This window comes from Natator depressus, chromosome 1 (assembly GCF_965152275.1).
Source record: "Natator depressus isolate rNatDep1 chromosome 1, rNatDep2.hap1, whole genome shotgun sequence".
Taxonomy (NCBI): domain Eukaryota; kingdom Metazoa; phylum Chordata; order Testudines; family Cheloniidae; genus Natator; species Natator depressus.
In genome coordinates, this window is record NC_134234.1 from 297,800,590 (window position 1) to 297,826,799 (window position 26,210).

General features: G+C 42.2%; 1 protein-coding gene across 4 annotated transcripts in view; it reads right to left on the bottom strand.

The window, feature by feature from the left end:
* Nucleotides 1-11,691: 11,691 nt before the first annotated feature.
* DOCK4 (dedicator of cytokinesis 4) overlaps nt 11,692-26,210 on the bottom strand; it is a 412,625-nt gene continuing 398,106 nt past the window's right edge. For 3 of the 4 annotated variants that reach the window (XM_074942246.1, XM_074942244.1, XM_074942245.1), the window contains 4 exons: nt 22,837-22,909; nt 18,862-18,975; nt 17,751-17,812; nt 11,692-14,658 (listed from right to left, as the gene is read on the bottom strand). In XM_074942246.1, the coding sequence (XP_074798347.1) occupies nt 14,239-14,658; nt 17,751-17,812; nt 18,862-18,975; nt 22,837-22,909 (669 nt within the window). In that variant the 3' untranslated portion in view covers nt 11,692-14,238. The remainder of the gene's footprint in view (nt 14,659-17,750; nt 17,813-18,861; nt 18,976-22,836; nt 22,910-26,210) is intronic. The other variant, XM_074942243.1, reaches the window with a different exon arrangement.

Here is a 26,210-nt window from a genome sequence, read left to right on the forward strand (position 1 = left end):
AGTCTGGGGCCCTTAGTACAGGGTCAGACATGAGTGTCGCTTTAAGCTTGTTAAAGGCCTTCTGACACTTTTCGGTCCACTGAACGGCATTTGGCCGTTTCTTTTTGGTTAGGTCTGTCAGTGGGGTGGCGATTTGGCTGTATTGCGGTACAAATCGTCTGTAATAACCGGCCAAGCCTAAGAAGGATTGAACCTGTTTCTTTGACTTTGGGATAGGCCACTTTTGGACAGCATCCACTTTGGCCTGTAGGGGGCTGATAGTTCCTTGACCCACCTGGTGTCCAAGGTAAGTCACTCTGTTCAGGCCTATTTGACACTTCTTAGCCTTAACAGTTAGTCCTGCCTCCCTTATGCGCATAAGGACTTTTTGTAGATGTTCCAGGTGGTCTGTCCAGGAATCCGAAAATATGGCCACATCGTCAAGGTAGGCGACTGCACATTCTCCTAATCCCGCTCGGAGACCATCTACAAGTCTTTGGAAGGTGGCGGGTGCATTTCGCAGCCCGAAAGGGAGTACATTAAATTCATACAGCCCGAGATGTGTGGTGAAGGCTGACCTTTCCTTGGCAGATTCATCTAGCGGTACCTGCCAGTACCCCTTGGTTAAGTCCAAGGTAGAGATGAACTGGGCCCGTCCCAGTTTCTCTAATAGTTCATCTGTGCGTGGCATTGGATAGTTGTCTGGGCAAGTTACAGCATTTAGCTTACGGTAGTCCACGCAAAAACGTATCTCCCCATCTGGTTTGGGAACTAGAACCACTGGAGATGCCCATGCACTTCCAGAGGGGCGGATTACACCCATCTGTAACATGTCCTGGATCTCCCGTTCTATAGCAGTTTTAGCTTGAGGAGACACCCGGTAAGGTTGGACTTTAATTGGGTGAGCATTACCTGTGTCAATGGAGTGGTATGCCTGTTCATTCAGTCCTGGGGTGGCTGAGAACGTTGGTGCGTAGCTAGTGCACAGCTCCTTGATCTGCTGTCGCTGCATACGCCCAAGGGTCATGGAGAGGTTCACCTCTTCCACACCACCAGCACTTTCCCCTTTGTAGTAGACACCTTCAGGCCACTCAGCGTCCTCTCCTCCCTGGGCTGTAAACTGACAAACCTTTAATTCTCTGGAATAAAAGGGCTTTAGAGAATTAATATGGTACACCTTAGGCTTTCGGTTGGAGGTGGGGAATGCTATGAGATAATTAACAGCTCCCAGGCGCTCCTGGACCGTGAACGGCCCTTCCCACGATGCTTCCATTTTATGGGCCTGGAGTGCCTTTAAGACCATGACCTGGTCTCCTACTTTGAAGGAACGCTCTCTGGCGTGTTTATCATACCAGGCTTTTTGCTCTTTTTGAGCATCCTGTAAGTTTTCTTTAGCAAGGGCTAAAGAGGTTCGGAGGGTGTTTTGTAGGTTGGTTACAAAGTCCAGAATGTTAGTTCCTGGAGAAGGTGTAAATCCCTCCCATTGCTGCTTCACCAACTGTAATGGCCCCTTAACCTCACGGCCATATACAAGTTCAAATGGGGAAAACCCTAAACTGGGGTGTGGTACAGCTCTGTAGGCAAAGAGCAACTGCTGCAACACTAGGTCCCAATCATTGGAGTGCTCATTTACGAATTTACGTATCATGGCCCCCAAAGTTCCATTAAACTTCTCCACCATGCCATTTGTTTGATGGTGGTAAGGAGTGGCAACCAAGTGATTTACCCCATGAGCTTCCCAAAGGTTTTCCATAGTTCCTGCCAGGAAATTAGTCCCTGCATCTGTGAGGATATTGGAGGGCCAACCTACCCTGGCAAAAAAGTCTGCTAGTGCCTGGCACACACTTTTAGCCCTGGTGTTGCTTAGAGCTGCTGCTTCCAGCCATCAGGTGGCAAAATCCATGAAAGTCAGTATGTACTGCTTTCCTCTGGGTGTCTTTTTCGGAAAAGGACCCAGAATATCCACAGCTACTCGCTGAAATGGAACTTCAATGATGGGGAGTGGCTGGAGAGGGGCTTTGACCTGGTCTTGGGGTTTTCCCACTCTTTGGTATACTTCACAAGACCGGACATAGGTAGAAACATCCTTGCCCATTCCCTCCCAGTGGAATGACCCCCCCAAACGGTCTTTGGTCCTGTTCACCCCAGCATGGCCACTAGGGTGATCGTGGGCTAAGCTCAAGAGCTTGGCCCGGTATTTAATTGGAACTACCAACTGGCTCTGAGGATGCCAGTCTTTCTGGTGTCCCCCAGAAAGTTTCCTTGTATAAAAGTCCTCTTTCTACAACAAACCTGGATCGATTAGAAGAGCTGGGAGGCGGTGGGTTGCTCCGTGCCGCTGTCCAAGCTCTCTGGAGGCTTTCATCTGCTTCCTGTTCGGTCTGGAACTGTTCCCTTGGTGCTGGAGACATCAGTTCCTCATTGGATTGTGGACCTATGCTTGGTCCCTCTGGAAGCGATGTAGGGGATGGGGCTGTTTCCGTTGACTGTGAACCACTTTCCGCTGGGACACTATGTTGGGGTTCAGGCTCCGGCTGAGCCTCTTGTGTAGGGTTATTGACTGCTGCCGGTTCAGGTTCGGTGGGGCCCTCTGGTGTTGAGGTTGCAAGAACTGGATTCAGTGCTGGCAAATGGTCTGGTGCTGGTTGTTCCGCTGGTTCCGGTTCTGGGACTGGTTCCGTCTGGGTCTCTGGGACTGGATCCACTACTGCTGTTGCAGACATTGGCCTGGGGTCCAGGTCCATCACCTCTGACTGGGTCCTGATAGAAGTTTCCGGAACAGAGCTAGGCCTCACGGCTTGTTTAGCCTGGCTACGGGTGACCATTCCCACCCTCTTGGCCCGCTTCACATGATTGGCCAAGTCTTCCCCCAACAGCATGGGGATGGGATAATCATCATAGACTGCAAAAGTCCATGTTCCTGACCAGCCCTGGTACTGGACAGGCAACTTGGCTGTAGGCAAATTGAAAGAGTTGGACTTGAAGGGTTGAATCGTCACTTGGGCCTCTGGGTTGATTAAATTGGGGTCCACTAAGGAAGCATGGATAGCTGACACTTGTGCTCTGGTGTCCCTCCATGCGGTGACCTTCTTCCCGCCCACACTCACAGTTTCCCTCCGCTCCAAGGGTATCTGGGAGGTATCTGGGCCTGCGGACCTCTGGTGTGATTCCGGTGCAATGAACTGTAATCTGTTGGGGTTCTTTGGGCAGTTGGCCTTCACATGCCCCAGCTCATTACATTTAAAACATCGTCCAGCTGACGGGTCACTGGGGCGAGGTGGGTTGCTGGAGAACGGGGTGGTGGGACGATAAGGGGTCTGGAGGGTCCTTTGTGAGGTAGGTGGGGCTTTGGGTGGCCCCCGGTAATAGGGTGTGGTCTGGGGTTGTCCCTTCTGGTCTCCGCTCCAACTGCGACCAGTTTTCTTCTTCTCTGCCACCTCCACCCATCTGGCTCCAATCTCTCCTGCCTCTATTACACTTTTGGGCTTCCCATCTAGGATGTATCTTTCTATTTCCTCAGGAACCCCTCTAAGAATTGTTCCATTTGCATTAGGAAGGGCAAATTTACTGGAGATTCAACACTTGCTCCTGATATCCAGGAATCCCAATGTTTCACAATGTGGTAGGCATGTCGGGTAAATGACACATCTGGTTTCCACCTTAGGGCTCTGAACCTCCGACGAGACTGCTCGGGTGTTATCCCCATTCTGACTCTTGCCTTGGATTTAAACAGTTCATACTTGTTCATGTGTTCTTTAGACATTTCAGCTGCCACCTCAGCTAAGGGTCCACTGAGCTGCTGCCTCAACTCTACCTTGTATTGGTCAGTAGAGATGTTGTACCCAAGGCAGGCCCTTTCGAAGTTTTCTAAGAAGGCCTCAGTATCATTGCCTGCCTTGTAGATGGGGAACTTTCTGGGATGGGGAGTGGTACCTGGAGAAGGATTGCTAGGGTTTGTTGGTATATTCTGCCGAGCCTTTACCTTCTCCATCTCCAGTGCATGCTTCCTCTCTTTTTCCCTCTCCTCCTCCTTCAGCCGCATGAGTTCTATCTGTCTTTCATGTTCCCTTTGTTTTTCCTCAGCCTGAAATCTGGCTAATACCAGCTTTTGTCGAGCCGTGGATTTTGTCATCCTAACCTCTCTGTTTTGAGCTAACTTTACACCCGAGGTTTAGAAATAAACAAACAAAACTTGGCTGTAAAATTTTGCTGTGCTGGAATAGAATACCTATTCTCTGATAGTGATTGTCAGCCTACAGAAAAAGACAATTCCCTTTGTCTCTGCTCTGCCCCAAGTCAAAGCAAAAAACCTCCAACTACTTGGAAACCTGCTTACCAGCAGCCTAAAGGAAAAAAAATTCCTTTTCAAACTGGTGCTCCTTGTAAAAAAATCAAAATCCTAAAAAAAAAAAAAAGCCTCTGCCACTTTTGTCTCTAGGCAAATGGGTAGAACCCCCCCCCCCATTTACTTTTAGGGAAAAAAAACTTCTGGTTTACCAAGACTGTGAATTTCCCTGCAGGAGGTTAAGTACCCTGCCTCCAGGCAAAGAAAACCTGCAATTCACAAAGATAATCCCCTTTTGTCTCTCCTCTGGCCCCAAAGCAGAGAAAAAACAAGCTGCTTTCCAGCAGCTCCAAAGGAAAAAAAAATTTCCTGTTTAAAATCTGTATTTCTAGTTCAAAAAATCTCAAATTGATCTCAAAATGATTTCAGGTTAATCCCACCACTCTGCCACCATGTCAAGGTTCCTCCACCACTCTGCACTCTAGGGTACAGATGTGGGGACCTGCATGAAAACCTCCTAAGCTTACTTTTACCAGCTTAGGTTAAAACTTCCCCAAGGTACAAATTAATTTTATCCTTTGTCCTTGGAATATCCACTGCCACCACCAAACTCTAACCGGGTTTACTGGGAAACGTAGTTTGGACACGTCTTTCCCCCCAAAATCCTCCCAATCCTTGCACCCCACTTCCTGGGAAAGGTTTGGTAAAAATCCTCACCAATTTGCATAGGTGACCACAGACCCAAAGCCTTGGATCTGAGAACAATGAAAAAGCATTTAGTTTTCTTACAAGAAGACTTTTAATAGAAATAGAAGTAAATAGAGGTAAAGGAATCACCTCTGTAAAATCAGGATGGTAGATACCTTACAGGGTAATTAGATTCAAAACATAGAGAATCCCTCTAGGCAAAACCTTAAGTTACAAAAAAGACACACAGACAGAAATAGACATTCTATTCAGCACAATTCTTTTCTCAGCCATTTAAAGAAATCATAATCTAACACATACCTAGCTAGATTACTTACTAAAAGTTCTAAGACTCCATTCCTGGTCTATCCCCGGCAAAAGCAGCATACCAACAGACACAGACCCTTTGTTTCTCTCCCTCCTCCCAGCTTTTGAAAGTATCTTGTCTCCTCATTGGTCATTTTGGTCAGGTGCCAGCAAGGTTACCTTTAGCTTCTTAACCCTTTACAGGTGAGAGGATTTTTCCTCTGGCCAGGAGGGATTTTAAAGGGGTTTACCCTTCCCTTTATATTTATGACAGTGGCCTACTCTACTATAGTATAGACACTATACAGTTTTTACTATACTGGGTTCGTTTTTTTTCATTAGAATTATTTATCCCCTCCCCACCCCAAAAAAACCCCCAAATCCCCACAACTCTTTCCACAGCTTCATCCTCTGTTTCTGTGTTTTTGGGTTGACTGAAAAAATACTTTACTTCATTATCCACCTGTGAGTGGGTGAGCTCCCACCTAGCAGTTAGAGTCTGAGGTGGCAGCCTCATCTAGTGGTAGGGGAACCCGGGCTCTCCCACTCCACCGGGTTCTGACCCAGGGCCCCTCTTGGGCAACTGTACGAAGCTACCTGTGGTCCTGCTAACTCCCTCCCCATGGTCTCTTCCTAGTGTACTGTCCCTCCTTGGGGTGCCCCTGGGCCTCTGCAGGCTGGGGAGTCCTGGCTTCATGCAGCAGTCCTCATCCTGGGGATACCCTTCTGACATAGTCCCTCCATGGCAGCGAGTGCAGGTTTAACTCTCTCCGCCTGCCACCTTGCTGTGCTGAAGAGATTCCCTTGTAAGCCCTTCCCCCAGCTGAAGCATGTCCAGCTGGGGTGAGGCTTCCCGGATTCAAAGTTGTTCCTGCATCATTATCTCTTCAGTGTGAGTTTATCTGCTCCTTATTTTGACCCTCCACCTCCAATTCTCCCTCCCTTCCTTTCCTTTCTTCCCATAATTTCTTTTATGAAAGGAAAACCAACAGCATCAAATTAGAACTGCATTATCAAACTCCTTTGGTCATTGTGGTTTCTAAATTAGGCACAGAAAGTTTACCCATCCATACTATGGAGGCTTGCACCAGGTATGCTGGATGTACAGCAGTCTGCAGAGGTGGCAGCCTGTGCTATCAGATGCAAAGTGTTCCATATTAAAATAATCCACAACTGAGAATTTTTACTGTTTTCTTCACCACTAGAAGGAGAGGAATGCCACTGCCAAGGAATAGTCACTCTATGTAGCTGACGATGATTGAACATATATTGAGGCATGCAGGTCTAAACCTTCAGTAAGTGATTCCCAGACCTCTCTCAAATGTTTGGTCCACCTAATGTCAAGGTTGTACGTTAATGTTTACAAAAACCACCAATCAATGTAGTTTGCTGAATTAAATATCAGTAAACAACTGGGTTAAAAGCACAGGGACCTTATAAGGACACCTAATAAAAAATTATGGCTGTGGTTTATAACAGTGGCCCAGATTAGCCCATCTCAGACTATATCCTGTGTGGAGGATATTGCTGGGAGGAACTGTCTTTGAGGGTCCATTTGCAGAATTCTATTCATATTCTCTTATTGGGCTTTAGTTCCTCCACTGTAGAAAAGCCATGAAGCCTACAACCAAAGCTGCCAGGTCTGCCTGGATCCACAGGGATCTGTGGGAAGCCACAGCCATCTATGCAGAGCTCCTTTATTTTGTAGATTCCAAGGGCAGAAAGAACAATTGCGATCATCTAGTCTGACCTCCTATATAACACAGGCTGTAGAAGAATTCGTAGAGCAGATCTTTTAGAAAAACTTCCAATCTTGATTTAAAAATTGTCAGAAATGGAGAATCCACTACAACCTTTGATAAGTTGTTTCAATGGTTAATTACTCTCACTGTTAACAATATTTCCAGTATGAATTTGTCTACTTTCAACTTCCAGACATGGGATCGTGTTACACCCTTCTTGAAGAACCAATTATTAAATATTTGTTCTCCATCTAGATATTTCTAGACTGTAATCAAGTCACCCCTTATCCTTCTCTTTGTTAAGCTAAATAGATTGAACTTCATTAGTATATAAGGCATGTTTTCTAATCTTTTAATTATTCTTGTGGCTCTTCTCTGAACCCTCTCCAGTTTAGCAACACCCTTCTCAAATTGTTGTCACCAGAACTGGACACAGTATTGCAGTAGTGGTTGCACCAGTGCCAAATACAGTGGTAAAATAACCTCTCTACTTCTAATCAACATTTCACTGCTTATGCATACACGGATTGCATTAGCCCTTATGGCCACAGTGTTGCAATGGGGGCTCCTGTACAGCTGATTATCCACTATGCTCCCCAAATCCTTCTCAGAGTCACTGCTTCCCAGAATAGAGTCCCTGTCCTGTAAGTATGGCCTACATTTTGTTCCAATTGTATACATTTACACATTTAGACATATTAAAACACAAATTGTTTGCTTGTGCCCAGTTTATCAAGCTATCCAGATTGCTGTGCATCAGTGATCTGTCCTCTTCATTATTTACTACTCCTCTAATTTTTGAGTCACCTGCAAACACTATCAGTGATAATTTTATGTTTTCTTCCAGGTAATTCATACGTATGTTAAAAAGCATAGGGCAAGAACCCCGGGGGACCTAACTAGAAACACATTCATTCGATGGCGATTCCCTGTTTACATTACATTGAGACCTATCAGTTAACCTGCTTTTAATTCAATTAACGTGTGCTATGTTAATGTTAATCATTCTAGTTTTTTAATCACTATGTCATGAGGTATTAAGCTTCCACATGAGCTTGGGCCTGCCAGTACCCTGGGTGTATTGGAGCGATGCTTCCAAATATCCACCCTGGCCATGCCTGACCCTGCCACCTCTGGATCAGAGAGGCTGTGCAGAAAAGATAATAAAGTCCAGGCTGTAGTTTGTTTTTTTTTAAAAGGAAAGTTCCTTAAGGCCTGAAGAGGAATGATATGATGTGTTTCTCTCTCTCTCACTCGCCGCCACCCCCCAAATTCCTTCCTGGCCCACTCACTTACACATACCTGTCCACCCATTCCTGCCTGGCCCCCTCAGTCTTTGCCTATTCTCTCAGCACCAGACACTGGTACCATTTAAAGAGGCTTCTCTGAGGTCTGGGAATAAGGGGAATGAGTCCCCATTTCCATATGGTAGAGGGGAAAAATTATATTTGCAGCAGGCCCCCTCTTTATGCAGATCTAGAGGGCAGAATCTGCATTAAATTTAAAGCTAAGGCTACATTTTTATGAGTGAAATTCACTCCTGTGCAGAGGGCCACCACAAGGTCCATCAACATCATTGGAAATTTCACTGGAAATTCAGGCAGGCCAGTCCTCACTTACAGACAGCCCTCAAACCTGAAGCAAATACTCACCAGCAACTACACACCACACCACAGAAATACTAGCCCAGGAACCAATCCCCGTAACAAACCCCGTTGCCTTCTCTGTCCCCATATCTACTCTAGTGACACCATCATAGGACCACACCAGCCACATCAGGGCCTCATTCACCTGCACATCTACTTATGTGATATATGCCATCATGTGCCAGCAATGCCACTCTGCCATGTGCATTGGCCAAACCGGACAGTCTCTACATAAAAGGATAAATGGACACAAATCAGACATCAGGAATGGTAACATACAAAAGCCAGTAGGAGAATACTTCAAGCTTCCTGGACATTCAACAACAGATTTAAAAGTAGCCATTCTTCAACAAAACAGACTTCAAAGAGAAACTGCTGAGCTACAATTCATTTGCAAACTTAATACCATCAATTTGGGCTTGAATAGGGACTGGGAGTGGCTGGCTCACTACAAAAGCAATTTTCCCTCTCTTGGCATTGACACCTTCTCATCAGTTATTGGGAGTGAACCACATCCACCCTGACTGAATTGGCCTTCAGTATTGGTTCTCCACTTGTAAGGTAACTCCCGTCTCTTCATGTGCCAATATATATTTATGCCTGTATCTGTAACTTTCACTCCATACATCTGAAGTGGTTTTTTTACCCAGGAAAGTGTATGCTCAAATAAATCTGTTGCCACCAGACTCTTCGTTGTTTTTGTGGATACAAACTAACACGGTTACCCCTCTGATAACTGGAAATTCAGAGAGCTAGCTTCTGAACTGCAGTGTACTGCACTGCTAAAAAACTGGCCAGTTCATATTGCACTTACCACTATGGGATCCCAGATACACTCTGACTGCCTTATTTGGAAGTAAGACCATCACAAGTGTTACACAGATGTTGGTTAATATTGAAAAGCAATCATGAAACCATTGACAACAATTTTAACTGGGTGTTTGTACTGTGACACTGACAGACCAGCTCAGGCCAGAGCTTTAGGCCAATTCACTTGTGTGTGACTATCAAAGGAGTTAAATGTATTAGTATATATTCAGGCCTATTCACTTGTGTGTTAATAGAGATCAGAGGCAATGTTAATTGTATTGTTTTTGCCTATGTTTATCCTGTTGTTTACTATTACATTACATTTACATTATACATACCTAGTAATTAAATAACCCTAGATCAAACTGTGTATTAATGTAAGAGTGTATCAGGTGTTAGAACTTCATGAAAACTAATGGAATGTTACTTGTATTGTTTTCACTTATCTATTCCTATTATAATGTAATGACAAGCATTTCCATTATGTATATCCCTGTAACTAAATAACTCACTGAATGCAAATGAAGAGAGCTAAATTCAAAGAAACTGGCCATTGTGTGGGTACAGACACTTCTTAGATTGTTGCCTGTGAAAAGAAGCTATAACTACTGATTCAAAGAGAGATCCTTTATCTTTGGACTGTTTGGATTCTAACAGGGTGGAATAACTGAATGAGAAGACAGAGATCCCCAGTTATTCTGGGTATCCCTGAGAGACTTCTGGGAAACTGGCAGATTGCAACACCTCTACTATCATTTTGGACTTACAAACTTTGACTCACATGTTATTATATTTTACCTGCTTTAACCACTCAGTAACTCTAATTCTTTTTTCTTAGCTAATAAACCTGTAGTTCTTTTACTGTAGAATAGACTGCCAGCGTTGTCTTTGGTGTAAGATCTGGAATACCAGTTGATCTGGGGTAAGTGACTAGTTTCTTGGGACTGGGAGCAACCTGAGGTGATGTGATTTTTGGTTTATGTGACCATTACCACTAAGTCCAATTTATCTGGATGGCAAGATAGGCTGGAGAGCCTAAGGCAGTGGTTCCCAAACTAGGGGCGACGCTTGTTCAGGGAAAGCCCCTGGCGGGCCGGGCCGGTTTGTTTACCTGCTGCGTCTGCAGGTTCGGCCAATCTCAGCTCCCAGTGACCGTGGTTCACGGCTCCAGGCCAATGGGGGCTGCGGGAAAGGCAGCCAGCATGTCCCTCGGCCCATGCCACTTCCCGCAGCCCCCATTGGCCTGGAGCCGTGAACCACGGTCACTGGGAGCTGCAATTGGCCGAACCTGCAGACGCGGCAGGTAAACAAACCGGCCCGGCCCGCCAGGGGCTTTCCCTGAACAAGCGTCGCCCCTAGTTTGGGAACCACTGGCCTAAAGGGACTGTCTGTGGCTCCATGATAAGACTGATATAATGATCCAGGCGTTCACATTTGTTACTGGTTTGGTGAAATCTAATTATAGAACATACCACCATTTTGGAAGGGTGACCATTTGTCCTGCCTTGGCCAGGACAGTCCCTTTTTTAAGCACTGTCCCGGATGGCCTGATTTTTTTCCCAAAAGGAGGCATTTGTCCGTTTGCTCTTGCTGACTTGATCAGTTGGCAAGAGCAAACAGGTCAAATACTCACTTTTGTCAAAAAAGTGGGGTGTGGAGGGGGTGAGAAGAGATTCCAGACCCCCACAGTGGGGAGGCAGGGCTGTGGGGGCAGCAGTGTTCCAGCACATGTGGGGGACCCCCCATTGCACAGGGGGGCCCCTCAAGGTTCCAGCGACCGGGAAACAGCCTGGCACATGGCAGGGGGGACGACGACACAGGATTACAGTGACGGGCAACAGCATGGCGGGGCCCTCGGGCGAGCAGCTGGGGGTGTCCCATTTTCTCTTTCAGAAATATGGTCCGCCTACATTTTGGGGTATCTGCCCTTGTTTTCTGATAGTCTGCCCTGAGACAGGCACTCACATTTGAGAGTCATTCCAGACAGCATGACAGGTACATTATTGGGTAATGGGGGAGTGTTCTTATTCATCACTTGCATTATTTTCTGAACTGCTTAATGTCACTAATAAGTCATAAAACTACATTTATTCATAATGCATAAAATTGAGATATGAGCTTTATTTATAGTAGCCTTTCAAGCTCTGGCTGTTGTAGCATACGTAACAAATTTCAGACTACATTTCTGTAGAAGCCAGGACGAAAAGCTGATCTACAGAAACAATCTGTCAAACCTGGCAAAGCAGAAAATGTGTCAGCTCCTTTTTACAGCACTTCACTGTCATTTTTTTATGGTCTCCTATTGTTCAGAACGTTCCTGATGTCTTGGTTATAAAAACAGGGAGTTCAAATTGCCATAAATTAACCTAACTCTTACAGTAAATTTTACAGTCCTCCATTGATCAGAAGTGCAGGTGAATGCCCTCCAAATCTTTACTGTCTTGGCAATTGTCTCACAAAGCCATTACAGATCCGAGCAGGGAAAGGACTAACTCAATTCAGGAGATTTTTAGAAGAAAGCAAGCTGAAGCAAAGAAGGCAGAAAGTAGGTTATAAAACAGTTTGTCATGAAATTAAACTATTACGTGGAAAACAAATTATACTATAAAGATTAATCAAGTAACTTTATTCTGCAGCAACCTATATGAGCATCTGGGTAAACAGAAACCTCATGAAATGTTTTGCTGCAAAGCTGACTTCAATAATATATGCAAATGATAAATTCAACAATTCTGCTCACTGCCAGAAATAAAATAAATGGCTTCAGGAGCAAACAACACTGATTCATACTGTGCTCAAGCACTAGACAACCAATCTATTAAACTACACAGGAGAAAAAAAATCAAAGCAGCTTTGTTATCTTACTTGTGACACCTTAGTTAAATCTCAGGCATTACCTCTTTATACCAGCATAAATATGTAGCCTTCTACATCTTTTATAATGTGGTTACAGACACAAAAATGTTATAGTCAAAAACAAGAGCTAGTTCAAGGAATTTCAGACTTCAAAATAGGCAAGATACAAAGCTAAAATTCATATGTTCCTTTTTCAGTTATGAATACTTTCACTAAAACATAAATATTTTAACATATATTAATTTTTTCTGACATTCAAAATTGTAAAGTCAATATGGCAGAATTATTGTTAAAAGCACATATGTACAAATATTTTTTTCCATACATAAAGTATTTGGCATAATTATAACAATCTTACTGCATACACAACTGTTTGCTTCTTTTTTCACATAATGGTAGGCTCCTCATTAAAATTAACCAGTTATGTACAAAAATACTTGAACATTTATTATAGAAAACCTCTATAGCTACCATCAACAGCACATACCTGCTGAAGGTTTCATTGAGAGAATATAAAAAGTGGTCACTTTCTTCCAGTTAAGCAATCAACAAAGCAAACAATTAAAATCAACATGAGCTTCCCCAAAAAAGGAGAATATTTTTAACATGATTTAAAATACAGTTCATAAATCTGTTGTCAACCAAGTGTTAAAAACAGTAAGAAAAAGAAAGAGAGCTACAAAAAGTACATACACAAGGTGCTTTTTCCACACTCCTACGACTGGGATTTGCTTTCCATAGCTTTACAGATGCTATCTAGTAAAATTCAACCTAGAACTGTCTACTACATCTTCCTTCAGTAAAGATGACAATGATCAACTAAGTTAAAACAAAACAAACAATAACAAAAACCTCCACTCGTAAGAATATACACGAAGAGCTGTTAGGAATTTTGCTAATTTGTGCAGAATTGTGAATTAATGCCCTGAATCTTTTAAAAATTTACTGATACATACCCAGTGATTCTTATTCTTTAAATTTGTTCACTCACTGCATTGATTTGATACTAACCAGTATCGATTCTTGTGTATCCTTAGTAACGGGACACATTCATTTGTGCCTCTAGAATATCTGGATATTTGTTCTTCTGGTACAGAGGATTTTTTTTTTAAGTTAACTTTCAAAGACAGGAGAAAACCTCCAACTAACTGTTAATGAGATTTTTTTTCCCTGTATGGGCTAACTGAAAGAGTAAAGGTAAATCACACCTTAAAAAGAAAGAAGTGCACCAGATACAGGAGATAAGCTACTGTTATAGGACTAAAGAGCTTATCAACAATCAAATTAATTCCCAGAAAGGTGTTCTACACTGAATGAAATGTGGATATTTGTTACTCTTAGAAAGCAACACAAAAGTAGTATTTTGTTTCAAGAACTCACTCTAACCCATGTCCTTACAACTTTTTACTGCGGGGTAACTTGCATTAACATCCCTCCTCTTCCTCCGCCACCACCACCAAATTGACCAACCTGCTCATGGGGAAAGGGGAACAACCTTCAGCCTACTTGCAGAAATGTCCTAGCCTACAAACAATGTTGTTAGAAAGCGTGCATTTCTTTCTCGTGATTAGCTCAGTTAACATAGCCTACATTTTGTAAGAAGCATACAACTAATGTAAATGAGAGCTTGTGGGGTTTTAGATTTAATTAAATTATATTTTATAAAAATGAACATAAGATATCAAAAAGCTATGCATCCATATTTACCACCTTGAAATTAACAAAATTCTCTCATTCATGCTTCCTGTAATACCTGGCAATCAAAATTATTAATTTTGTTTAATAATGTGCAACATAATATTAATAAGCATTTAAAAGAAAATTGGGTAAAATATTAAAGTGCCTACACTAAATGTATTTTAATTTTTTTAAATCTTATTTCATAAACGGTAAAGAATTCATTGCAAGTACATATAAAAGTGACTTCTTATAACTGAGACACTTTCCGAGGAAGAGGCCTGGGCCGAGGAACCTGTTCAGTCCTCCGGCTACTGTTTTCCTGATTGTTTGGCCGCGCCAGCAGGGGTTTGGGTGGCAGTGCTGGTGGATCTGCAGTGACAGGGATGGAGAGGCTGTGAGGTAGCGGAACAGGCCGTCTCAAAGTTCGTTCATAAACGCTGTAAGGTGGCGGCGTTTTACTTTCTTTTCTCATTGGCTCCTCAGAAACACTGTAGTTTGGAATAGTCTGTTCACTCCCTTGACTTTCAAAGCCAGAAGTTTCTGATGTGCTGCATCGGCTAAGCGAAGAGATTCCACTGCTGTAACTTCCTGACAAGACTGGGGAGTTGGATATGAGCCCCGAGGAATGACATTCCACTGGAGATGGGGTAAATGATTGCATGGATCCCTGCAAAGAAGAAAAGAGAAGGATTCATGTGAAGGAGAATTAAGAGCAATGTTTCTCCGTGAACACTAAAAACCCGGGTAGATTTTTTTTTTTTTGGCAGAGATTCTTGGGGGCTTGATAGATGGAACATGTATTTGTGGTTGAATTAAGATCCAGTAAAAAACAAGTCAAAGCTTGTCTATAGAATGCTTATATTTTCAAACTATACATCAAATACTGTTCATGTCAACAATTTATTTTAATGGAAGTAAGCTATATTAAAATGATGTATTCCTATCATCAGTCTCCGGAAAAATCTGTCAGTGTTTAAAAAGAAAACGTTCATAGTACTGACAATGGAATATGTATCCATAGCTTGCAGTGTAACTAGTAGCACGGTGCCCTCTACTGCCAGAACACTGTATCTACATCACATTCAGTACTGCTACTTCAGTCTCCGGTTTAGAATGTATTTACAGCTTTCCTCCCATTTTTTGCAATGAATCATGCTGTAAAAAGAGCACACATGAAGCAGTGTTATATCTAATATTACATGTATGATTTTTTTAAAATTAACTACTTAATAATTTTGTAACATAGGAATGATAGCTGTGTAAATGAGAATAAACTTTTATTGAATTCCCCTGCATTTATCAGTGTGGTGTTTGGTTTCAGGTCCGTAACTTATTACCAGATACCATTAACAGTGCAGGTAGCTTCAAATTCTGCAGTGTGCATCAATGCTATTTAAAATTTTTAGCATCTTCTGCTTGTAAAAGCCACACGACTTCCAGGATTGGAAATATACTCAAATCACCATCACCAGCCTGGTTTAGAAGTATTGTTTGCCCTAAGCCAAGTGGTGATGAGCCAGCTCAAGCTATTGTATATGTGATAAATATTATTTACTAAAGATATTATCCACTAAGATTCTCACTCATGAGTCCTCAGCACAAGATTGGTCGAACTCCCTCAACTCTTAAAGAATATTTATCCTCAAGAACAATAGTACTGGAGTAGAATATAAGACAGGCCCTCTATTGGCAGTCATGTGCCACTGTCGACACCTGAAGTCAGAGGTATTGAGTTCTTGGTCCTCAGAAAAGGCGGAGCCTCCCCCATAAGGATGAAGACAACAGGTTCTGAGAGAGGGCCAGAATCTCTCCCATGTACTCCTGTTGAGGCCTCCAAATCAAGGCAGCTCCACATTATGGTTTCCAGATTTCCCCTTTCTACATTCATGTTGTAGAAGTGGGGAGAGTGAATCCAGCTTTGCTGGTTCACTTGTAATCTTTTGCAAGGATATTATGAAGCCTACTCAACTTCAAGGCTCTGCTTGATTCCTACATCGGCAGATATAGGATTTGTTGGCCGAGACAGACCGGTTTTTGCACAGATGACGACACTCAAACGTCAGTGCTCTTGGGGCATGAAGTTCCACCCTTGATGCAGAGCCGATATCGTGCTACCTTATGTCATTTTTCTACTGGGATATTTCTGAAGCTTCTTACCTTCCAGGAGTGAGAATCCTGTCAGTGAGAATCATTAGAGAAGGGAAAAATACCTATAATTATAGTTTGCTGTAGATTTTACTCCAATAGGTTTCTTATGCATTTACCCCACATAGAATTTGGGGATTTTTAGAACTGGTTGAATTTTTTTTTTTTTTTTTGAAAACAAAAAACCAAACCTGTTTAACAGTAAAAAAGAGATTGTGAAAATTTTACTTTTTTCTCTCCTCAGCTCTAGCGATCTTTTATTAAAGTGTCTTAGTGCTTGTACTTTGTTTCTGTTTTTTCTCTGGAGCAATTTTTTCAGTGATGATTAAATATTTTTAATTGGCCTCTCCTGGGAACTCTGCCGCCAACGTAAGTGAAGGATCGGACTTGCAATGTTTGTTGGGCAGCATTAATACCAGGCAGGGGATGGTGCACAATGGTCAAAGAGGGGACATGACACACACTACTCCATTACTGCTATCCTTGTGGGTCAAAATTCTTCATGAACTAACAGAGTTTTGTTGGTCGGACGCTAAGAAGTTAAGAGAGAGGAAGGAAAATTTTAGCAGAACATCTTCAGGGAAGCAGAATCACAGTAAAGTAATTTTCCCTTTTTGATTTTGATTTCTTTACAGTAGAACAGCAATTGTACTGAATTGTGAGGAATTGAATGCGTTAGGAAAGGTGTAGACTTCTAGTGATTTGCTGAAAACTTAGTTTATCCTAAGCATTTTTTATATAATGCCCATCACTGCAATAATTAGGCACCAGTAGTATACTGTCCATTAGAATCTCCTTATTCTCCTCTGACTGTCCTGGAAGTTAAGAGGCCACACAGTACTACAGGCCAGAGGCTCACGATTCTGATGAAGAAAGGAATGAAAGAAGCTTGGGTTTGAAAACCTGTAAGAAATATTATTAGTTTTTAATTATGACTTACTCATAAACTCAGGACGTATTATTATTAAAGCATGAAATATACAACAACAAACACCTGAAGAGATAAGAAAAGACATTACACATACAAAAGGTTTTGCTCAATACTAAATACGTTAGACTTATGCTAGCTAGTTTGAGAGAGAATCCAGACACAGCAGACTCAATCCTCAGCTGAATAGTCATGGAGGGAATGTGGATCTAAAACAACTTTCTGTTCCCATGATCTTGGGCTGGCTGGTGCTCAGCTGCTCTATTCCAGACTAGGATCAGACAGCTGTGAGCACTGCAGTGGAGTGGAGAGAGGTGCTTAGAGCTGGCTTTATGCATCCCCACCCCATGTCGGGGGAATTCTTGGCTGCCCATCTAGGGACTGATTCAAAGTCCACTGAAGTCATTGAAAAGATGGAAAAAATTTCATTTACATCAATGGAATTTAGATTAGATTCTTAGGGGCAACTTCCTCAGGCAATGCAAAGGGGCTGGAAGAAGGGCCAAAGATTGAGTCCAACATATGGCAGAGGAAAAATGAAGTGGGTTTTACTTAATTGTCACTGTGGGCTAAGAAAGTTGGTGTATTCTGGAAATCCTGCTAAACTGCTTCCTTCAGCCAATATAAATTAAAAGTTATGCACCACACAACATAGACTTAACAAGTCCCACGGAATAGGCCAGTACCTTCATTGGAGATCTGCCAGCAGGAGAAGGGGAAACCGAAGCCACATGCCTTGCTGGTGAACCTGTGAAGTTAGAAAGGTTTCGATTCAATTTCACAGAAACTAGACATATTTTAGAATGCCACCCTCATGAAAACTGTAAATCAAGTTTATCACAGAAATTCTACCAGATACAAAAGGTCACCAGTATGTTTAGATGGTTCATGGAAAAAAAAAAAGATACAAAGGTATTCTTGGGAAAGCGTTGTTAATGGAAAAGAGATGATCCAATTTTTACTACCCAATACCTCCCTCTGTTCCATTCTGTGCATCTTGCTCAAAGGCTGTGCATGCTTTAGAAGATTTCATTTGTTTTCAAAGTTATGCAAAGGTTATCTTACAAGAGAATACATACAGCATGAAATATTTATGCACTCATCTCCCCTGGCAATTTTTACATCATTCTAAACTAACTGGCAACGTGATTGAAAAAATTTCCTTATCATGCTTTCTTCCCCTCCCTTTGCTTTTTCTTTTAAGGACAAAATTCTATATGTATGTGTTAAAGAAGCAACAACACATGACAAAACATGCTTCTGTCAGAAGCCTGAAGGTCCATGGTGTATTGTGAGGCATGAGGATAAATGGAAAATATCTTCAATCACTTGAAAATAATCATACTTAAAGTAGCATTTAAATATCTTTTCTTTTAAATTGACAAATGATTTTTGAAGGGCAAACTGGTTAATGAAACTGAAACCATGGACTTACATGACAGCCTATACAGCACCACCCAATAAGATCCTTCTTTTCATAGTGCCCAGTTTGTGATTACTAACCTCCAACCATTGTAAGGTCAAAAGACAAAAAAAATCAATACTCTCTTTTGGTATCAACATGTTTGACTCTAATAAGTCATTCAGTGAAGATGCAGGATATTGAAAATGGAATGTTACAAGAATACAGAATGTTAACAAGGTGAACAACTGCAGTTCTACAGTCTTCCATCCACAGCAATCAACTGATAAATTATCCTGCCAAGGGAGTTAAGTGTTAATCACAGTGGAAAGAGTCAAAACTATCAAGTAAATCATTTTGTATTGGAGGTTGGCCTGAAATGTTCATATACTCACCAGTTTGTGTGGGTCTTGGTGGCACAGGGGGAGACATAAGCTTTCCACTTTCTGACATGTTCCTGGCTTCTTTCCCACTGTCCAGGCTCCAGCTGCTGGGGGTGGTGTTTACAGCTGGAAGAGAATGACAATGCTGACACATCTGCTAATATTTCCAGCTCTCAATTCCAACTTCTCCACCTTTCCTAGATCCATGAAGATTACAAATATGTAGAGTTAAAATGTTAACCAACTTAACAGCATGCCTGAAAAAACTTGCATGATTACAATAGCATTTCAAAAAGCACTTCAAATCATGCATGTTAGACCCCTGGCCTGCTTGATGTATGTACGTGGCCTCTAGGTGAATTTGAGATTGTACAGCAATTTGGACCTCATCAGCAGTAGCAGCTGAAAGAGCACTCTGGTGCTTTGCACACGCAGATCCAGCTACAGAGAGAAACAGACTACGATCCCATGAATACGGTCAGGGCTAGTCTACACTAGAAGCACTACATCAGGTGCAGCTGCACCGATGCAGTTGCGCTGCTGTAGCACATCTGGTGAAGATGCTCTATGCTGATGGGAGAGCACTCTCCTGTCAGCATATGTACTCCGCCTCCTCGAGAGGCAGAAGCTAGTCAGTGGAAGAGCATCTCTTGCTGACACAGCGCCAGTGTGGACAGTGCTTAGGTCGCTGTGACTTGCGTCGCTCAGGGGGATGACTTTTTCACACCCCTAAGCAAGGTAAATTACAACGACTTAAGCGATAGTGTAGACCTGCCTTCAGATTCCCTCTGTAACAGGCTCCCTGTTTAAAGAGTTCTATGTGGAATGAAACAGACTGTTCCTAGGCAGTTTCTTCTGAGTCGTTTTATATATGGAAAGACTGGAGAAGGAAACTGACTAGAATTCCAGCCAATATTCCCTCAGAATATCTTCAATTTTAACACACTTCTGTTGCTCTGGTATAGACAAAAAACAAACAAACAAAAAAAACCCAACCCAAACCAAAACAACCGAGAGAGAGAGGGAGGGAGAGAGAGAGAGCGCAAAGTGGAAGGGGAGAGGAACTGAACAAAAATACATAGGCCGATGAAGAGAAGAGATAAAAAAGGTTAAAATACATTAAAAATAGCACAAAGCAAAAAATGGAGCGAGGGTAGCATATGACCCTTACTTTGTATCCATGGTCCAAAGGTTCTAATTAAATATGTAATTTTACTTGGTCGCAGATGACTTTGGCACCCTTGACTTGTATAAGATCACTGTTTGGTATTTATCGGTGTCATTTTTCGGGGCTTGTGCATCTTTAATTGAATTGTAGTGCATGAAATAGTGATTACTGCATAAAGCATGGAATATTCTCTATGACGGGAAGCAGAGAGGTCTCATACTATAATGTTCTCCACACTTGTCTGACAAAAAGACATTTAACACTGGCAGGCCCAAAAGAGATCTTAAAAATTTCAGTTTTCCTTAAAGCTACCCTCTAGTTAATGAAAAATCTACGACCTTCAAAAAAATAAGGACTACAGAATTGGTAGAAGCCCTTTTAAGCTGAACCATCTGTTGACAATACATTCAAAGTGCTTCCAACATATAGGGAGCACAAGCTCTATCTATACCATTCTTCTCTTTGCCTGTCCTCCATACTTGTGTGCAAACGTGGTACTGAAACACAGCAGGACCTTGTGCTCATTTACAAGAATGGAGTGAAAGTCAGAGTACAGTGTTAATGTTATTCACTATTTCTATTGCAGTACATTTAAGGACTACCACATTCCTACTCTACCAGGCACTGCAGAAATAACACAAGGATTTGTACAAACAACACAAGGATAGTCCCTACCCCAGAGATCTTACAATTTAGAAAATACAGAACAGGGAATAAATACACAAATGAGGGGAGCACAAGGTAAGAGGGAGAGGGAGGTGTGTTTAAACCAGTAGCCAATTGGTTTCTATAGTCATATGTACCCAGATGTTCATGTGCCCAGATAATGACAAATCTGATATTGGCATGAACCAACCTTGACAATAATCCATTTGCAGAAATATTGCTCATAACCTGTCACTACATTAAAAAACAAAACAATGACAAAAATTTCCTGACATTTTATTACACTTTCTAAAGCAGAAACATTTTATAATTTGTTCCCTGTAGATATTACAAAGAACTAATTTGTAATGAGTAAACAGTTTTATTCAAGGGGGGCTAAATAATGAAATTGTTTGCTTGGAGAACAACTAATTCATGAACTAAATTAAAACAAATGTATTTAAAGCACCAAAATAAGATTTCTTGTATATTTAATTTTCCAGTCCTAATACCCAGGATTCAGGTTTACCTGGCAACTTACCATTTACATTTTAATATTCATTTGTTCTTAAGTACACATAACATATATTATTCTTTTAATAGATACCGATTAAAATGCATTCCAGTGAGAACATTTTTATCAATCTTTTTGACTAGTTCTCCTGGGGAGTGCTTCTGCAGTAGAGGGTTGACCCTGAGAGCAGGACACAGTAATCAGCCTATTTCCTAAAAGACCATTTTGTCTTTTTATTTCCTAATATGTAATAGAGACATTTAACATATTGATGGTAATACGTTACTTCCATCTAGCAGCATGATCTGTCCTTACTTTAAAAGTGACCAGGTGGGCATGACCCCTGCTAACTGGCTCCCTAGGCTCCAACCTCGTGGTTGAGTAAACTCCCTAAGATGGCCAGTTCTTCAGCTCCCAGACCAGCATATTTCATTCTGCAAAGACCAAAATATTTCTGCTGCCTGGACATTTTGGACTTTTTGGTCCCATGAAACATTCTGGTTTTTGAACTTTCATCCCGATTCAAGTGAAAAAATATTAGAAAACTCAATTTACTTTGTAGGATGGAAATTCTACTTTCTGGTCGGCGCTAGTTATAATTTTCTTTTGAAATGTCTGATTTGAATTAATCTGTTTTACTGTAAACCATTTGGAGTGTGTCTCTGTATTCCAGAGTGATTTCAGTGAGAAGGTTAGTGCTCTGTGTAATTACGCCAACAATACAGAAGCACCCTCATTTATATTTTCTTTATAGCAAATAATGGATGTTTCTTATTTACTTTAATATGGTAAAGATAATTAGATCTATTTCCAGTAGCATTCCAGATATAAACATTACTAACTATACGTGGGGAGGAGCAGGGGTGAATTATGTATGGCTAAATGGGAAATGGATGTATCAAACTTCAGGGTTGCCTCCCATCCCAAGGCAAGATCATCTCAACCTCCCCTTCAGCCTCCAGATGAACATGTATCTTTCTCCCACTCCTGAGCCTTTAAACTTCCTCCCAAGTGAGCCAGTCCAGCCAGCTCAAGACCGTGCTAGCAGGCAGACAGCCAGCAGCAATGCCTTGCCATCTGCTGCTCCATCACTGACTCTTACTCCCTCCTGTCTCCTGGGCCCTTCTGAATGCAAGGCTCAGATCACAGGTACACTGTCTTGTCAACTGTTTGAAAGGGGCCATCCTGATTATCACTACAAAAGGTTTTTTTTCACCTGCTTAGAACAGCCCACCTTAATTAATTGATCTTGTTACAGTTGGTATGGCAACACCCATTTTTTCATGTTGTGTGTGTGTGTGTGTGTGTGTGTGTGTGTGTGTGTGTGTATCTATCTTCCTACTGTATTTTCCACTGAATGCCTCCGATGAAGTGGGTTTTAGCCCACAAAAGCGTACGCCCAAATAAATTTGTTAGTCTCTAAGGTGACACAAGTACTCCTCGGGGTTTTTTTTTGCTGACACAGACTAACACGGCTACCACTCTGAAACCTGTCCTTTTCTTGTGAAGCACCTTGAGATGTATGGATGGGACGTGCTATAGGAGATCTAGGAACTATTATTATTCACCAGCCTGTCAGGAGGAGTGGCATTCTAGAGTGACAACTTTAATTGTATCTTCACTGATACCCAGATTGGCAGTGGTACAGGATTCTACTCACCTTTCTCAGGGCCCGACAGGTTAGGATCACTTCGGGGCAAAGCACCATCTCCGATATGATTAAACAGCATTCTCTGGAAATTCAGAACAGTGCATTTTATGGGAAAAGACAATGGCAATCCAATGACCTTTTAAAATACAATTACATTAGTTTTACAAAAACAAAATGTTCAAAAGAATTTGGCCCAAATGATTTAAATAAGGAAAATGATCTTGAAAACTGAGGTAATCCAAATATATGTCTACAGAGCTGGTAGTTTTGTATGTTTGTTTTTTGTTTATTAAAGAGGCATATTGGGGTAACCCCTCTGAGAACTTAAAATTGTATGGAAATGGGTAGAAAAAAATTGAGATTAATTCCTCCTTTTCGTAAACGTGTACATATTGGAATAATTTGAGACAGTTATTATTTATTGGCTTTGGCAGTATATAAGGCAGTTCCCTGCTCCATTACAATTACAACCTAAGGCCCAATCCTGAAGTGAAATCTGTGTGCTTTGACTTCAGTTGGATACCAAATGGGTATAGAGGTCCATTTGCAAAGATTTCATTGTAGGATCAGGATCTAAACTGGATACCAATATTTGGTGATGTCTAGGATGTTGCTATTTCCTTGGTACAGGGTGTTTTCCTAATTCTGCCCAAGATCTGACTCTTCATGGTAGCAGGGTTCCTTAGCTTTATAGTGGGTAAGAATTACCCCTGTATTGTGGCAATTCCCTCCTACCTGAATATTGATTACTACAGAAATCATAGGAATACAATGCTATAAAATTATTCTAAGCTCCTAGGTGTTTCTATTAGCAACATTCACACAGCACATTTATCACTTTTTGGAAACCTTTTTTGACATTAAATAACAGGAAAATAAAATAAATAGCTATTCCCACAAATAACTCAGATCTAATTTTTGAGGAAAATCTAAATAGAGTGCTGTGTTCTGCAATTTAAAGGCAGATCAGACCAACAATCAGAGAGGGAAAACCAATCAAGCCTGTTATCACATCTTCTTCCAGCATTAACTACTGCCTTTTGCCAAGAGAGTGAGGCAATAAGTAAAAAAAAAAAATCTGGTTTCCTTTCTGAAAGAAAAGTCCAGGGGCTGAAAAAGCACTGAAGTCACTAGTAGGGATCAAGGAAGCAAATTCATATGAAACACAAAGGAAAGAGGATAGATTGAAACGAAGAATGACAGTTATGTAGTTTGGAATGCTGTTGTAGCTGTGTAGGTTCTAGGATAAGAGAGAGACAAGGTGGAAGAGGTAACTTTTATTTGGCCCAACTTCTACTGGTGGAAGATACTAATATTTGGTTATGTCCAGGATGTTGAAGCTTATCAGGGCATCCAGGAACATCATCATAACCAGCATCAACTTCCTGGATGCAACAATCAGCTTCAACAATGGAACCCTACAGACAATTATATACAAGAAACACACGAATCACCACACCTACCTTCACAGATCCAGTAACCATCCCAAACACACCAATAAATCTGTTATCTACAGCCAGGAACTCAGATTCCATAGAATATGCTCCAAAGATAGACCTTTAACATCCATATAACTGCCTTCATCAGACAAGCACACTCCATCAGAGAAGCAGATCACATCATGGAACGGGCCACCCGAATACCTCGAGAGAACTTGCTTTGATACAAAAACAAAAAACAAAAAAAAAAACCCCAAAACCCCCCACCAACTGAAAACCCACCCAAACAAACCCCCAAACCCCAAACGCACACCCCTGCTTGTTACCTACCAACACATACGGGGAATCATCAAACAATTACAACCCATACTTGATCACATCCTGAAATAAATCTTTCCGAAACCCCCTCTTCTGGCCTTCAAACAAATCCCCAACATCATCAGAAGCAAGCTTCCCATAGACCAGGACACACCAATTCAAAGCAGCACCACACCCTGCCAGAACAACAGATGTAAAACCTACAGACAGAGGCTGATTAAGTTCTCCTGGGGCCCTGGGCCAGAGCAAGTGGAGGGGCTCCGGTGGCAGAACTGTGCCCCGCTGCACCACTTCCGCCTGCGGTCCCACCCCCATTCTTTCCCTTCTGCCTGCAGCCCCGCCCATGGTCCCACCCCATTCTGCCCCTTCCCCCGCAGCCCTGCTCCTGTTCCACCCATGGCCCCACCCCATTCCACCCTTTCCCCTGTGGCCCTAGCCCTGTTTCGCCCATGATCCCGCCCATTCCGCCCCACCCCACTGTTCGCTCCTTTTGGCTCCCCCTCACTGAAGCCCCAAGACCATAAAAGCTCTATCCCCACACCACAGCCCTAGCCCTGAAGCTGTGGCAGGAAGCGAGAGCTCCTCCAATCCTGGGGCTGCAGCCAGGGTCCGGGCACTCAGACTTTCCCCACCCTGACCCCCAGGCTTTCTGCCGGGGACTAGGTCCGGGTGCTGGGGCTTCCCCTGCCCCACCCCACCTGCTTGGTGCGGAGATAAAGGAAGAAGGAGGCATGCCTCGGGGCCCTATTTCACCCCGGGGTGTTCGCTACTTCCCATCGCCCAACACAGATGTAATGAGGTTAAGTGGTGTCCGTATAAAATAAGAACTACTAATTATTCCTCGAGAAAGGCTTTTAATGATTTTTTACTACAATAACAGCATAAACAAAATAAAAAAAGGAAAAGCAAAGACCAGCACTGAATGAGAATTAATACAAAAGGCAGATTATATTGAAGACAAGTGCCAGTACATGTAATATTGTGAACCATTTGCGAGTTTCTGAACAGTGACTTTACATATGCTGGTCCTGGCAGGCTATAATCAAAGCCCCGAAGACAAGCATAAGTAAAGCTATTATTTACCAGCTTTATATTCCTGGTTACCCTTCAGTTGGCCGTTTTCCGCACTGGTCAGGTACAGACAGTCGAGACGTGCACGTCCCTTTGGTTCAGGGAGTGTGGGTCAGGTTTACCGAAAACACACACACACAGAGAGTCCCGTGCCTTCATTCTTTTTATCTGATCTGATGGCTGTGTTTTAGAACAGACCAACCAATCAGGGTGGGCCACATTGGTTATGTGGTTGCCCTCGTTGTATAATTGATGCATAGTTAATTTTTATGTCCAATTGTTAGTTGTTCGTATAATTGAGGCCTAATTATTTTCTGTAGCCAATTAGATCTTGAATGTGGGTAATTTGGGGTTGATAAGTACATAGGAGTCAGCATAAATTGTTATCTGGTTGCAGCGTGTCCTGACCAAAAGCCACAAGCTTAAGCTTTGTTTTTGCAAGGCTTACATTTTGAAGTATATGGAAGTTTGAGGCCAAACAGTTGCAATACTTCTATTTCGTTCAAGCCTGACAAGACAGTTGTTCAATTTATTCACACCTGGCACTTCTGTCAG